This window comes from Xyrauchen texanus, chromosome 39 (genome assembly GCF_025860055.1).
Source record: "Xyrauchen texanus isolate HMW12.3.18 chromosome 39, RBS_HiC_50CHRs, whole genome shotgun sequence".
NCBI lineage: Eukaryota > Metazoa > Chordata > Actinopteri > Cypriniformes > Catostomidae > Xyrauchen > Xyrauchen texanus.
Window position 1 is genome coordinate 6654020 of NC_068314.1, and position 14727 is coordinate 6668746.

The 14727-nt window shown below is 38.0% G+C and overlaps 1 protein-coding gene across 3 annotated transcripts in view; it reads right to left on the reverse strand.

Annotated features, from left to right (window-relative positions):
- Positions 1–8044: 8044 nt before the first annotated feature.
- Positions 8045–14727, reverse strand: part of LOC127632644 (ephrin type-A receptor 8-like) — a 130952-nt gene continuing 124269 nt past the window's right edge. For 2 of the 3 annotated variants that reach the window (XM_052111350.1, XM_052111349.1), the window contains exons 15-17: positions 12688–12878; positions 12032–12187; positions 8045–11209 (exon numbers count right to left, since the gene is read on the reverse strand). In XM_052111350.1, coding sequence (XP_051967310.1) covers positions 11095–11209; positions 12032–12187; positions 12688–12878 — 462 coding nt within the window. In that variant the 3' untranslated portion in view covers positions 8045–11094. Of the gene's footprint in view, positions 11210–12001; positions 12188–12687; positions 12879–14727 lie in introns of all 3 variants that reach the window. The other variant, XM_052111351.1, reaches the window with a different exon arrangement.

Here is a 14727-nt window from a genome sequence, read left to right on the forward strand (position 1 = left end):
TGAGCAGGTTGTGAGACACACAGCATAGTATGCTCTGAATGAAAAATATCTGTCGACACACTGGTGACGCCTCTATTTTATAGCCTGGCCACAGGTGCATCTAATGATCTTCACCAGCCGAGGCTATAAATTCAGGTCAATGTTCATTGACGTGTTTCACACAAATTCACAGCTGCTCACAATGCAAGATTGTTCCCCGTAGCGCTTAGCAAAAGCGCAGCATCAAAGTGAAGCTTTTTGTAAAGGGAACAGACAGTGCATCATGTGTAGTCCTAAAAACAAATTACTTTTATGATCCGATTCTTATTAGTGTATCAAAACAGACTCAAAAATCAAAAATTACTCCTGTTTAATGAATCGTTCACAAAGACTCACAAACTGACAAATTTTCCTCATGCCAAGCTGTATTTTAAGATACATACACGATTAGCCACAACATTAAAACTACCTGAATAATATTTTGTACATTTATGCATTTGGCAGACGCATTTATCCAAAGCGATAAATGTGTAGGTCCCCCTTGTGCCTCCAAAACACTAACTTTGTCAGTTCGAACCAGTCTGCCCATTCTTTGTTTGCCTCTCTCATCAACAAGGTGTTTCTATCCGCAGAACTGCCGCTCACTGGATGTTTTTGGCACCATTCTGAATAAGCAGCAGTTACAGAAATACTCAAAACAACCTATCTTCCACCAACAATCATGCCACGGTCCAAATCACTTAGATCACATTTTAGATCCCATTCTGATGGATAATGTGAATATTAACTGAAGCTCCTGACCCGCATCTGAATGATATTTTGCACTGCATTGCAGCCACATGATTGGCTGTTTAGATAATCACATGGATGATTGTTGGTGACAGATGGGCTGGCTTGAGTATCTTGAGTATCTTCTGTAACTGCTGATCTCCTGGGATTTTCACACATAACAGCCTCTAGAATTGACTCCGTATGGTGCCAAAAACAAAAAACATCCAGTGAGCGGCAGTTCTGTGGATGGAGATGCCTTGTTGATAAGAGAGGTCAACAGAGAACTGGTTCAAACTGACAAAGTCTACAGTAACTCGGATAACCACTTGTGGTGAGAAGGATATCATCTCAGAATGCTTTTCTGAGATGCGGGTTGGTGCTGTTTTGGTGGCACGAGGGGGACAAACACAATAATAGGCAGGTGGTTTTTATGTTGTGGCTGATTGGTGTATTTGCAACAAGACATTTTTGGTAATATTATTTTATAAAAAAAAAAATAAAACATCACATTTCTCAGTGAATTATCAGTATTGGCAAGTAGCATGTAAACTGGATTGAAGAGGTTTGCCCAAATCTTAATCTAATTATTCCCTATTCTCTGATTACTGCAATAATCTGATTCTGAGAAACTGTCAATGAAACCAATAAAATAATTTAGGTTAAATCGTTTTTACACTATCTGTCGAACTACTCATACCAGCTACTAAGCCAATGTTGTTTGATTAGTTCATATAGATAATGCATGCAAAAAGATAAGTAATGTATAATTGCATTTTATAGCATCAAAAACTAGCTCTCCAGAAATATTTGGTGTGCTAAACCTTGCAGAGAACCGACAGAAACATTTTCAGCTATATTTTGAGAATATCTTTTCACTAATAAGCTCCGTGAAGTTTAATTGGCGGACGGGCCACTCTGTGACTAACAAGGTTTAATCCTGGCCTGCAACACCACGGCACCACCTGATTCAGCATTCACCCCCCTACCACTTAAAATATCTTATCTCCTGAATTAGGGCTTAATTTCCTCTCAGTCTTGTTGATATCTCTTGGGGCGTCACAATTTGCAAAGCATGGATTGTGTCAGATCCATGCAAATAAGGATCATTGGTGACAGACTTCGCTTACAACATCAAAGGGAAAGTTTGAGCGGGCCGGGTGCATGCAGAGGCCAGGAGAGTAAAGGTTCTGCATTGAAATGATGCTGATTTGCATATATGGTAATGAGTGCACTATTATATTTTATTAGTAACTCATGATTTTTTCTCTCAGAGTAGGGAAACCCTTATTCAACTTGTTCAGGTAATTAGGTCAGCCAAGGCAGATGTCTTTAATTATTTGACGTATGTATGAATATGCTTTGACTCATGGTGTAGTCAAGAGATGCTTTAGGGTAATGAAGACCATGTTTATGTACAGTAAAAGTTCATAGTAGCGTATTGAATATAGTTAAAGCATTATAATGTTTAACTGTCTTCTTTCTTGCCTTTTGTGATCATATTATGAGCATTGCATTAATTGTTGTAGTAGAAACTGTTTGCATTTTAGAAATGTATACAATCGTCCTTACAGATACTGTAAATGTACGCACAGAGATTATAGCTCATGCTATACATGCACGGCAAAATTAGTTACTCTAGGCACTCGTAAATGTTTCGTTGCAGAGTTTCAATGAAATGCACGTATAGCAAATGTTTGGAATGCTCCTGTTTGCATTTTGCCTACTTAGATGTTTGAACTGTGGATGCTCACATTTAAGTGTATGGTCTTAAACACAGTTTGTGACAAAAGCAATTCATCCTGTTGTTTAAAATGTCCATATGAATACTGAACATGTTTTGTCATGGTCAAATCTAGCACTGGCACATATAGCTATCTTTGGTTATTAGTATAAATAAATCCATACATACTGTAGTAAGGCTGGCACACACAGCTATCTAAATTTATTACTTTAAATATATCCACACATACTCTAGTTAGGCTAAGTCACTTGGTAAATAAACTCTGGGCTTTCCTGATCCAAATACTTCCAGGTCCAGATGCACATTATGAGACAGATCACTAGTTATTTAAGCCATTCTGCCAAGCTGGCCCATGCACAGATAGAAATCTTGAAAATCAGTTATGTGGTTTAACCAAGCTGGCCCAAGCACCCTTAGCTAGTATACAATCAGTGCACATTGCAGCAGTACACTGTTCTTAGCTGTATCTGCGTTGTTGGGGGGTTGTGTTTTGTGTTATGTGTTTCTGCTGCTTGTGGAGAAGCATGTCCTGCATGGTCAATGCAGCATGCCTTGTATTTGTCAAGCTGTGCAGCATGTCCACACGCTTAACAAAGTATGTCTGTGTATGTTTTAGAAGTAGCATGTCTTCACACTAGTTCTACAGCAGCATAGCAGATCTAGTCCACCATGCTAAATCTTTCAGAGAGTTGTCATGTCTTACTTTAAAAATTACTACAAACACTTGCCAATTTTACAGGCTATGCCTCAGTATTAAAATACAGTGCATTGTGTCTTGCAGGGGTATGGCACATTGCAACACAGCTAGTTGCGTGACCTCCTGGTGTCCGATCTGACTGTGCTCACTCAACAGGAATGACAGCATGATGGAGAACGAGTTCCGTGCAGCATCCGATCACACATCCACAAGTGGAACTCTATTATCTGCAACAGAATGAGGGTGTGAAAAGAAAAAGTCTTTGAATTGGACTCTTTAAATGCAACTCTGAACTATAGAAGTAGTTCAAGCAGTCTGTATGTCAGATGCGAGGTGAAAATCAGTTAAATGTTCATAGCAAGGTTCTTAATAATCATACAGTAGTCCCAAAATATATTTAGACACTTAAGTACCATTACAAAATCATGAATTTTAATCAGAGGTGGTTAGTAACATGCTACATTTACTCTTTTACGATTTACATGAGTGACATTTAAAAAAAAGAAAAACACACAGAATGTCACTGAAGACGAGCCCATCACTGCTGCAGCATCATACTCTTCAAAATGAAACACTTTCTTCGCTCCGAACAGTGAAAAAATAATAGTTTTGTCATACAATGCCTTCATTTAACACAAACACAAGCTGATATTTCAAGATTAAAATCTCAGCTTCAATTTAAGGCAGCACATTGAGGTAAGTTGTGGCTTTAATGCTAACGCAGGCTTCTATAACTGGGCCCTAATGACATACATTTTTAAGTATACATTTTTAAATCAGTGCAGGAATATATCAGTGCGCTTTGTCTCACGTCCAGCATGTTATGAGCATTATTTACACATTTACTCCGCACCCTCATGGGGATACTGGAAATGATCGCAACTACTTCAGACTGGTTAACTTCATAAATCCATGTAAACATCCAAGTTAAGTGTAAATGCCTTTTGATCTGCCGTTCGCGTGATTGGCAACTGGAGCACGAACAGACAGCATTTCTGCGCGTGCAAACCAAGGTTGTGCGGGCGGGAGGCTACCGTATGGCAAGAGAGTGGCTATGTCCGAAATCGTTCATTCATTCACTCAATCACTATTTCCTATATAGTGAATGGCAGTGGTGAACTATCTCAGTAGTGAGTAAACGATATGAGTGAGTGAATTCGGACACTGACATATACACTGAGGGTTGGAGCTCTGGGGCTTTCACAGAAGCAACGTCACATGAACTATTAAAATACTTGGGCCTTACTTGTTATTCTTATTAAATAATATATTAATACAATTCTTCATTCTGTTTGTCATTTTTAATATATATGTTAATATAAAGAGTAAACATTTGATCAAATGTACATTATTGTATTTATTTGTTATACTTATTTGTTATTATTAGTTATGCTATATTTGTTTGATATGTATCTTTAAAATCCAATACAATCTGGGTAGCGTTTCTGGGCATATAGCGCCCTCATCTGACCCAATTATCAGCAGCTATTTTGCATTTAAAGAGACACACACAAAATCAGCATGTTTTTGATTCCACCTAAAAAGAGGCATATATAACATAGTATAATAAATTATCCTTGTGGCATTTTGAGCTGAAACTTCACAGACACATTCTGAGACTATTACATCTTGTAAAAAGCGGCATAATAGGTCTCCTTTAAATCCTCCACAGAATGATAATTTCCACTGTGTGCAGTCTCCTGAGTTAAATATAATATCACCTCAGTAAATTATTTAGTAAATAAAGAATTCTTAATCTTAATGGCAAAATTCTGTATAAATATAAATAAAGAGTACATTTTAAAATGTATCTGTATGTTTTGCCTCTCTATATGTCATGTTATTTTAATCAAGTAATGATTTGTCAATAAGTAATTTAATAAATTCAGCTTGAAATAAAACATTGCTGGAGTGAAGGAAGCATCAGACTCCCAGCACATACCTTTTCCCAGCAGTGGATTATGGGCATTGTCGAGTGTACATCAAATGTACACTCGAAATTAGAGTGCATTGTGGTTAAGAATGAGAGAATAAAAGTTGAGAACAAGTGGCTCACTCAGAATTCAGACAATCCTACAAAATGTCAGACACCCGAAATAGTGCACTATATAGTGGATAGGGTGTATTTCAGACACAGAGAGTGTTCTGCAACCAGTGTTGGTACCCTCTCGACACTGAAAACTGTAACTTCACTGAAATAAGAATCCATACAGGACTTTAAAGGCTATGAAATAGCAATTAGTAGGCATTAGTAAAGCATGGCCTTGCTTTGGTTTATATTTCAGCATTATACATATTGTCCCTGTGTTTTCACCATAATAAAAGGTTTACAAACCTCTCTTCTTCTTGACAAATTCATCCAGATCTGACAAGAGCCCTTAAAGGAATAGTTTACCCAAAAATTTAAATTCTCTCATCATTTACTCACCCTCATGCCATCACAGATGTTTGTGACTTTCTTTCATCTGCTGAACACAAACAAAGAGTTTCAGAAGAAAGTATTAGCTATTTCGTTCCATAAAAGACAAGTGAATGGATGCCAACATAAATAAAAATCTAATAATTCAGCATAAAAGTAATCCTTAAGACTCCAGTGATTAAATCAATATCTTCAGCAGTGTTAAGATGTGAGAATGTGTGGATGAGAAACAGATCACTTTCACATTCTCCTTCTTGTGTTTTTGGTGATTCACAGTCTTCTCTGCCTATCATCCCCGGCTGGGCAGGGAGAAAAATTACTATCAAAATATTACAAATATTGATCCGTTTCTCACTCACACCTATCATATCACTTCTGAAGATATGGATTTAAAACTGGAGTCATATAGATTACTTTTATGCTGCCTTTATAAGCTTTTTGGAGCATCAATATGTTGGCACCCATTCACATACGTTGTACTGAACTACAGAGCAGAAATATTCTAAAAATCTTAATATGTGTTCTACAGAAGATAGGAAGTTATAGACATCTGGGATGGCATAAGGGTGAATAAATGATGAGAAAATTAAAAATTTTGGATGAATTATCCCTTTAAAGTGATAGCTCAGCCATAATTTTATATTCTGTCACCATTTTCCTAGCCTCATGTTGTTTTAACCCTGTGTGACCTTCTGTATTCTGTGGAACACAAAATATGTTAGACAGAATGTTAGCGACTGACAGTCTCGGTCACCATTCACTTTCAAAACATAGAAAAAAAAACATATTCTCTAAAAGTAAATAGTGACTCAGGAAATATTCTGTCTAATATCTCCTTATTGTGTTGCATGGAAGAAAGAATGTCATATTGGTTTTGAACAACATGATGGTGAATTATGACAGAATTTCCATTAATAATAAAACGAATACTTCTGTAATACATGTTAAATGTGTAATCTATAATGAATATAGGGGAGCTAACATCTATTATGTCATTTGTTACTCACTTCTTGAGAACTCTTTTAATTGGACATTTGCTTACTCTTACTCAGGTAATTAATTATTTTACAAAAATCACATTAGTTACAAAAAATTCACATTCTTCATGCATATGGCCCCCTACTTAGCAGTGAGAAGAGTTTCAAGCAAAAAATTAATGTTGATTTATTTCTCACCCACACCTCTCATATTACTTCTGAAAATATGGATTAAAACACTTGAGTCATATGGATTACATTTATGATGCCTGTGTGCGCTTTTTGGAGCTTCACATTTTTGGCAACCATTCACTTGCATTTTATGGACTAACAGAGCTGAGATATTCTTCTAAAATCACATTTGGAGGCATGGTGGCTCAGTGGTTAGCACTGTCACATCACAGCAAGAAGATCCCAGGTTTGAGTCCCAGCTCAACTGGGCTTTTCAGTGTAGAGTTTGCATTTTCTCCCCATGTTTGCGTGGGTTTCCTCCGGGTGCTCCAGTTTCCCCCACAAGTCAAAAACATGTGGTTAAGTGGATTGGAGACTATAAATTGCCCCATAGGTGTGAGTGACAGTCCCCCAGCCAATGGGGGCTGCGTCAGGAAGGGCATCTGGTATAAAACCTGTGCCAAGTCAAATATTTGGATCACGCAGGGATGTTCTGCTGTGGCAACCGCTATCGGGAGCAGCCGAAACAAGAAGAAAATATATGTCCATTTAATAACTAAAGCTATGGATAAGTCTAAAAAAAATTGGATTTGGAGCTCTGATTTTGTATCCGTATACAATTCTGTGCATATGTGATCATTTACCTGCAGTGAATTCTGTGTACAAACCACTACAAAGTGACATTCGTGAATGAATGACCTCAACTTCTCAAGCAGATAACCATTGGCAATGTTGAACACTGTCAAAATGCTTCCTAATATTATATCTCCATGTAGATAACAACATTCATAATGTGACAATTCAATCTGACAGTCTCCTGATATATGCAGTGTAGCCTTAATTTAGTTTTAAGACATTAAAATAATGCTTTAACATCAAAGTAATGAGGAAATTTCTCAGAGGAGTGCGCCAAAACCCAGCGGACATTAAAAGCAATTGCTGTGCTGTCACTGAAGTGCTGTTGGCTTTTTTTTTTTTTTGTTCTTCATTAAATTCACCCTGTCTAACTTTTATGTTGAAAAAGATTATACTGCAATGGGTTACCTAGGGGATGGCAACAGTTATGATGATGATGATGATGATGATGATGATGATGATGATGGACGTAAATAATAATAAAGACAATTAGTACCAAGACCATTATGAGGACAGTAGAAACAAATTGATAATGTACCCAGATCAGAAGCACTCCCAATTGGTTAACTTTATTTTCAGACACAATAGGCAGTGTTTTTATTTTATTTGTGCATACAGAAAGGTATTGCCTTTTCAAAGAAACAGAGAAAGGAAAAGCTTTATTTAATTCATATTTACATGTCTGATTCATTGGAAACTTTATTAGTCTTACAAACAGATGTACAATTACATTATTGAATCATTATATTTAAGATGAACTTAGAGACATACCCTGTTTTCAGGGTTTATTAAATGAGGTCCTGTGTTTTTAAGTCAACATGAAAAACTGTTCACAACCCATTTAAATTCTGTAATGTAACGCAATTACAAGTAAAACTGAATATTCAATGAGAAAAAAATGAGGTGCGGGGCTTGAATTTATTAATGTGGAATTGATTGGATTGTGAAAAGTGACCGTCTTATACCAGAATGGAGCCATATTGTTGGATTGGAAGGGTTGAAATATTAAGGGATTGGATTTGGGATTTTATGAAAGATTGTGAAGATAGTTTTTTATTTGGATTAATGTGCACTGAGAAATTGTGCACAATGAAACAGAAATGTGTATAAAGTATGTAAATAAGGTTGATATAAATTTCACGTTAACTTTAAATTTGTTCCACTACAAATTTATGTGCATCTTGAGCTGTATCATTTTGTGTGAAATAGGTTCATTACTGGAGCTTTAAATAGATTCATTTGACGTGAAACAACCCAAACTTTGAGAACGTTTGACATTTTAAGGGTAAGAATAAATATTTAAAAACTGGCCATCTCAGACAATAACAGAGAGATACAGATTCTACTTCAGACAGATCTCACGATGAATGTTATAAGTAGTGCTGTCAGAATTAACAAGTTGACACATAAGATTAATTAAAAAATAGTTTAACGTGTTAATTTTTCTTAATCGCGATTAACGCATTTTACCAGTAATACAGCATAAACCAGTATAAACACTGGTGTAAAGGGCGGACCCTTTGTAATGTGTCCGCCCGGAGTCATTACACTGACGCACACGCCACAGCACCAGAGCCCTTCTACCAAATAACAAAACAAATTTAGCATAAAACAGCATAACGTGGCTGTCCCATTGACATTCTATGGGCGGTATATGGTTGACTGTTACACTCTCGCCTGTGATAGAGCCGCGGAGGTTGTTATCTATTTTAAAATAATATCTGACAGCCAGTGTTGGGTAAGTTACTCTAACAAAAATTATTAACTACTAACTACTAATTATAGAGTGTAATTAAATTACTATACTAATTACTCAATTGCATGAAAATCAATTGCATTACTTATTAACCTTGATCAACCTTGACCTGATGAAAAATACAAGGATTTACTTGTATCTTTCAAATAAATCATTTAATGTCAAATAAATTATTCAATAACTTAAAGTATTTAAGGGGGCTGCATTAAATTAGAAAACATGCTAACATAACATTAGACATTACATTTCTATACAGTATCTATACGGTCTATACAATATTCAACGCAATTACATCAGAAGTAACTGTAATTAAATTACTGAAAAATTAAGATTAATTCCTTTACTTTTTTAAAGAAATGTAATTCAATTACAGTAATTAATTACTTGGTAATGCTATACACCCAGCACTGCTGACAGCACTTCCCTGTCAGTGATAAAATGGAGAAAGGGGCTCTTAACACTATTTGATGTACAAAACAAGCCTAGATAGGACTGGTGATAGAAATCAAGTATTTTTCTGCCTATTTAAGGTGCATTTTAATTACCACAGAAGTATACAAAATAACTATTTATTTCAAGCGCTTTTCATGGTAAGTTCAAATCAGCGCTCAACGTTGCCTTCTATCTTTATATTCTGGAAGGTTTTGTTTGAAAAATGCTAATAAAGCATTATATTATACATATTGTTTTGTTTTCTTTCCTAAGATGAAACAAATGAATTTATACTAGAAAATAACTATATGCCTATATATTTATATAGCATAAAATTTCAGCACTATTAAAATCTGCGAGTAATCACATTTAACTACAAAAAATTATGCCATTAATCGCAATAAAAAAAATAAAAAAATTGACTGACAGCACTAGTTAAAAGCATTTCTGTTATTTTCAGTAGACCAGCATTTACACATTTATTCCCCCTGTTTCCAGAGGGATCCACAGGGAAACTAGGTTCAGCAAGCAATAAATAACAGCAGGTTTAGTTCCAGGGTGTTTAATCAAACACATGGCATCCATAATTGCCTTTTTTACAACCACAGAGGCAATTCGGAGACTTATTCAGTGTTTGTCCATATTGTGCGCAATGCAGCTTTTATCAAGAGCCCAAAGATTCCCATTTAAGTGACTCTGTTTGTCATATGTGCTTTTAGCTTAAAGATGAAGTGTGTAATTTTGTCAGTATTTAAATACTTTTTTTGTATCACAGTTTAATATGCAGAGACAAGTACCGGTAAGCGATTCATAAGTTGACTTCGCCAAAATGTAAAAAAAAAACTAACTGCGGCGTTATAAAAATATTGCGGTTTGTTTGAACACTAACAACATTGGCTCAACCAATGTTTAATTTTAGGCGGGACTATCTGTTTACCGTCCAATGGCAGATGGAGTGTTCGAGAAGCCTGTCTGAAATTGTTCACAACTCCGTGTGGTGTTGCTAGTGATGTGGAAATTACACACTTCACCTTTAAAGGTCATGCCCATATGACATTGTTTTTGTCGTAATATTCGGCGTTGAGTATCAGCACTTGAGGCACTCCTAGTTTCATCCATGCCGTTGTGGTGCTGTGGTGGGTGTGGCAAAACATTTAACACTATGCATATTCATGTCCATCTTTTGTAATATTCATTAGGTCCACTCTTTACACATTCATGACTGTTATTAATAAAATCTTTTTCCATGTACAACAATATTTAAATTATTTGTGTCATTTAAGGCAGTCCATCATACATTTACAAAAGAAAGTAAAGAGAAAAAGGGATAGTTTCCGAATGTCCTGTTGAATAAAATAAAAAAAAACTCTTGTTTTGCATCCATTCTTATCCCAGTAATCCTCCAAGTCAGGTTCCGTTTCAGGAAGGGGTAGTCTTTTGAAGTTCATACACAAGACCCAAACACGTATCAGATCAATATGTATTTATATTCTGATGAGGCAGAGAGGTTCATGATTATATGTGCACTGATGGTACGCTCTGGTTCAGCACCTGGACCCTCATCACCTGAACACTGGTCATGATCTTCTTCTGGTGGCCCATTAATGTGACGCCCAACCTCTGGATGTCTCTGAGATAGAAGTGGAAAAACAAATATAATCAGATATTGACATTGGACATAATTGGTTGGCCTGTTCAATTATGACTAAATTAAATATATATAACAGTTCACTGCAAAAAGACTGTTCTTACCTATAGTATTTTTGTCTTCATTAAAAAGATCTAAACAACCTTACAACAAGACACATTAACTTGAGAAGCAAAATTCTTAAAAAAGATACACTAGTGTTTGTGATTTCTTTTTCTAAAAAAAGAAAATAATTCATACTTAAATGTTTCATCTGAATTAAACGTTTCTTGTTTTATAAGATGTGAAAATATTTTATTGGAAAGAAATACTATCGGTCCCACTTTATATTAGGTGTCTTTAACAACTATGTACTTCAGCATGTGATACAATGTACTTATTATATATGTGTTGTTGTATTGTACTTACATTTTAAGTACCTAATTTAATGACATTAGTAGTTACACTGTTAACTTTACCCCTAACATTAAACCTAACCCTTACCCTAAAACCTAACGCTAACCCCTAACTCAAACCCTACTCCTACCGCTACTCCTAAACCTAGTAACGGAATATTAACGACCTTACGTAATCAGGATACAACAAATATGTAACTGTAATCCACTACATCTAATAGTCAACTGATCTGACTTAGGAGGCGACAGTCAGTGTCTTAAAACCAAAAAGGTCCCTCCAATGTATTCTCAATCTACCTTGGCATCAAGATTCATGTATTTACTCTGGAACCCTGCAAGCACACAATGATGTATCTAAAGGGCTTCATTCCGGCATTACCAATCTCAAGCACTCCATCAATCAGCTTACTGTTGATTCATCCTCATCACATGCCCTAGAGTCAGGTACCCTCCTGCGGCAAATCGGTCCTTATAACGGCCCATCTTAATGGTGTCCAACCACTCGTCCACCGATCTGCAGCTGGTGAAATCAGGAATACTTCTGTTCATCAAAGTACTGTTTAGTCTGAAATGAGAACACAGGGTGTGAGAAAGCGTGTACGAGATGTACCTTTGAAATGCGTTAGCACAGGCAGAAAATCAATACAAGTTAAAATGATAGAGAAGGTTGGAGAGGAGGGACCGGTTTGGGTAGATTAATACAGGGATGAAATCGCTCTTTTTACCCATCAACCCCCAACACACACACACCTCGATATGCACCAGTAACTCAACGGTACTTGCAATTTATACAAGTCCAATTGTGAAAGAAGCATTCTTTTTTGGTTCACTCTTTTGGATCAATGTCAATATCACACAGAGGCCTTTTATTTAACGGCGAACACATCTATTCGAGATGAGCTTATTGCAAAGTGTACACGTAAAGCCTTAAAGCATCTTACCGTATTCCTGAAACTTTTTTGTCAACTTTGTGAGACTTTTCGAATGGATCATAACTGATACTAACAAAGTGCATTTGTCAAGTAAATCCCTCTGAAAGCCCTGTATCGATTGCCAGGCGCTCACCTGCACAATGTGTCCATTGACTTGAGGTTCTCTGGGTTCCGAATCAGCTTGTCCAGCACCGTGATGATCTGGCAGAATTTGGGTCTTTCATTGCGGTCTTTCTGCCAGCAGTCCAGCATGAGAGTGTGGAGGGCACCGGGACAGCCTATGGGTGCAGGAAGTCTGTAGCCCTCCTCTACAGACTTAATTACCTGCAGAAATACAAGAATCAAATTGATAAATGTAAAATATTGCATATTGATTTGCCTTTTTCCGATGAATACACTAATAAAATTATCATGATTGATATTTTACATTTGGTTAATTATTAAATGCTTTTATCAAAAGCAAATTTTAAGGTAAGGTAGTATGCTATTTTAAAAATAGCCAATATGAGGCTGGTGAAGTAATGTATGTGTGGTCTTACACGGTTGCATGCTGTAAAAATAGTACAGGTAGTGTGCTAGTAATATCCTATTCTGAACATAGACTTGGTGATGTATATGTGATCGGTGCAAAAACAGTAGAGGTAATATGCTAATGTGCTATTTTGACAGTTAAAAAATCTTTGTGTAGTATTTGTATATGAAAAAAATATTAAAGTTAGTATGCAAGTAGTATGGTATTCTGAACATAGGCTATATCAGAGGTGTCCAAAGTCGAGCCCGCGGGCCATCTTTGGCCCTCCTACTGCTCTGATGCCGCCCGCCAGAGATTTTAGAAATAGAACAGAATTAGGCCCACTATCAAGTAAATATACACAATTCATATTCTGAACACTGGATGTCACTATCACGTAAAGCCACTATTCACAGCACATCGTTTCCTTAGTGCGTTCTGTGCTGTTGCCATCAGCTCCATCCACTGGCAGAGTTCAACTGAGTTTTGAATACTCCTTTCTGAGGATAAAGCGCCACGCAGAAAGAATGATGCATTTATTAAAGGATTGGCAGCAGGCAAGATCTTTCCCCTTCTGTCGCTCTCTCCACGTTGTGTCAGAGAAGCGACACTAGGGGTCTCTCTTGAGCGCCGATATTCACCTCTGAACTATGAAAAAAGGCCAATGAGAGTTGGCAACCAGTATTTGCACGTCCCGCCCCCAGACATACGGGTATTTAAGCGGCGCAAATACGGGAGTTCATTCAGAAAATTTCTTCGGAGCTGATGGTCGTGTCTGCAACTGCTGCATATTACACACCGAGTTCCTGTCATCCCTCTGCTTCATAACTGTTGGATTCCACGGCGCACAACAGCGGCTTTCTCCTGTTTGCACGGCTGTGCATTCCTGCCCCTGGGCGCACAAGTTTTTTCCCTAAAAGAGTGATTTTATTTATAAGAGTAATTTCCTCTAAAAGAAAAAAACACAGCGGCGTTGAACGTCCTTTTAAGGACGCGTCTTTATAAAGATGCCCTTCCGCCCCTGTGTTGTTTCTGGATGCGGTAGAGTGCTCTCCGCTTCCGACGGCCACAGGCGCTGTCTCGTGTGTCTGGGTAGCGATCACACCGAGGCTGCGTTTGTGGATGGTTCATGTTCTCACTGCGAGAACATGACCATGACAACGTTGCGGTCGCGAGTGGAGCACCCCTCTCCACTCGTCACACCGCCACAAGCTCGTCTGCCCTCGCCACCCTCGACGGCGGAGCGCGCCACGGGTACGCGGCGATTCCCCAGGTGGATAGGGCGGTTGCGATCCATCTATGCCCCGGTACCCCTACCACCTGGCGAGGTCGCCCCGTACTCCCTTCCCGGACCTGTAGAGCAACCTCCTCGCTGACAGCGAAGGCCTACAGCGCCACCGGACGCGCCGCTTCCGCCCTGCATGCCATGGCTCTCCTGCAGGTCCACCAAGCCAAGGCACTTCGCAACATGCACGGGGGTGGCCCTGATCCCGACACGCTGCAGGAACTGCGCTCAGCGACCGACCTCGCCCTGAGAGCGACGAAGGTCACAGCGCAAGCGCTCGGGCAGGCGATGCCCACGCTAGTGGTCCAGGAACGTCAACTGTGGCTGAACATGGTCGAGATGCGTGAAGCCGACAAGACTCGCTTCCTCAACGCCCC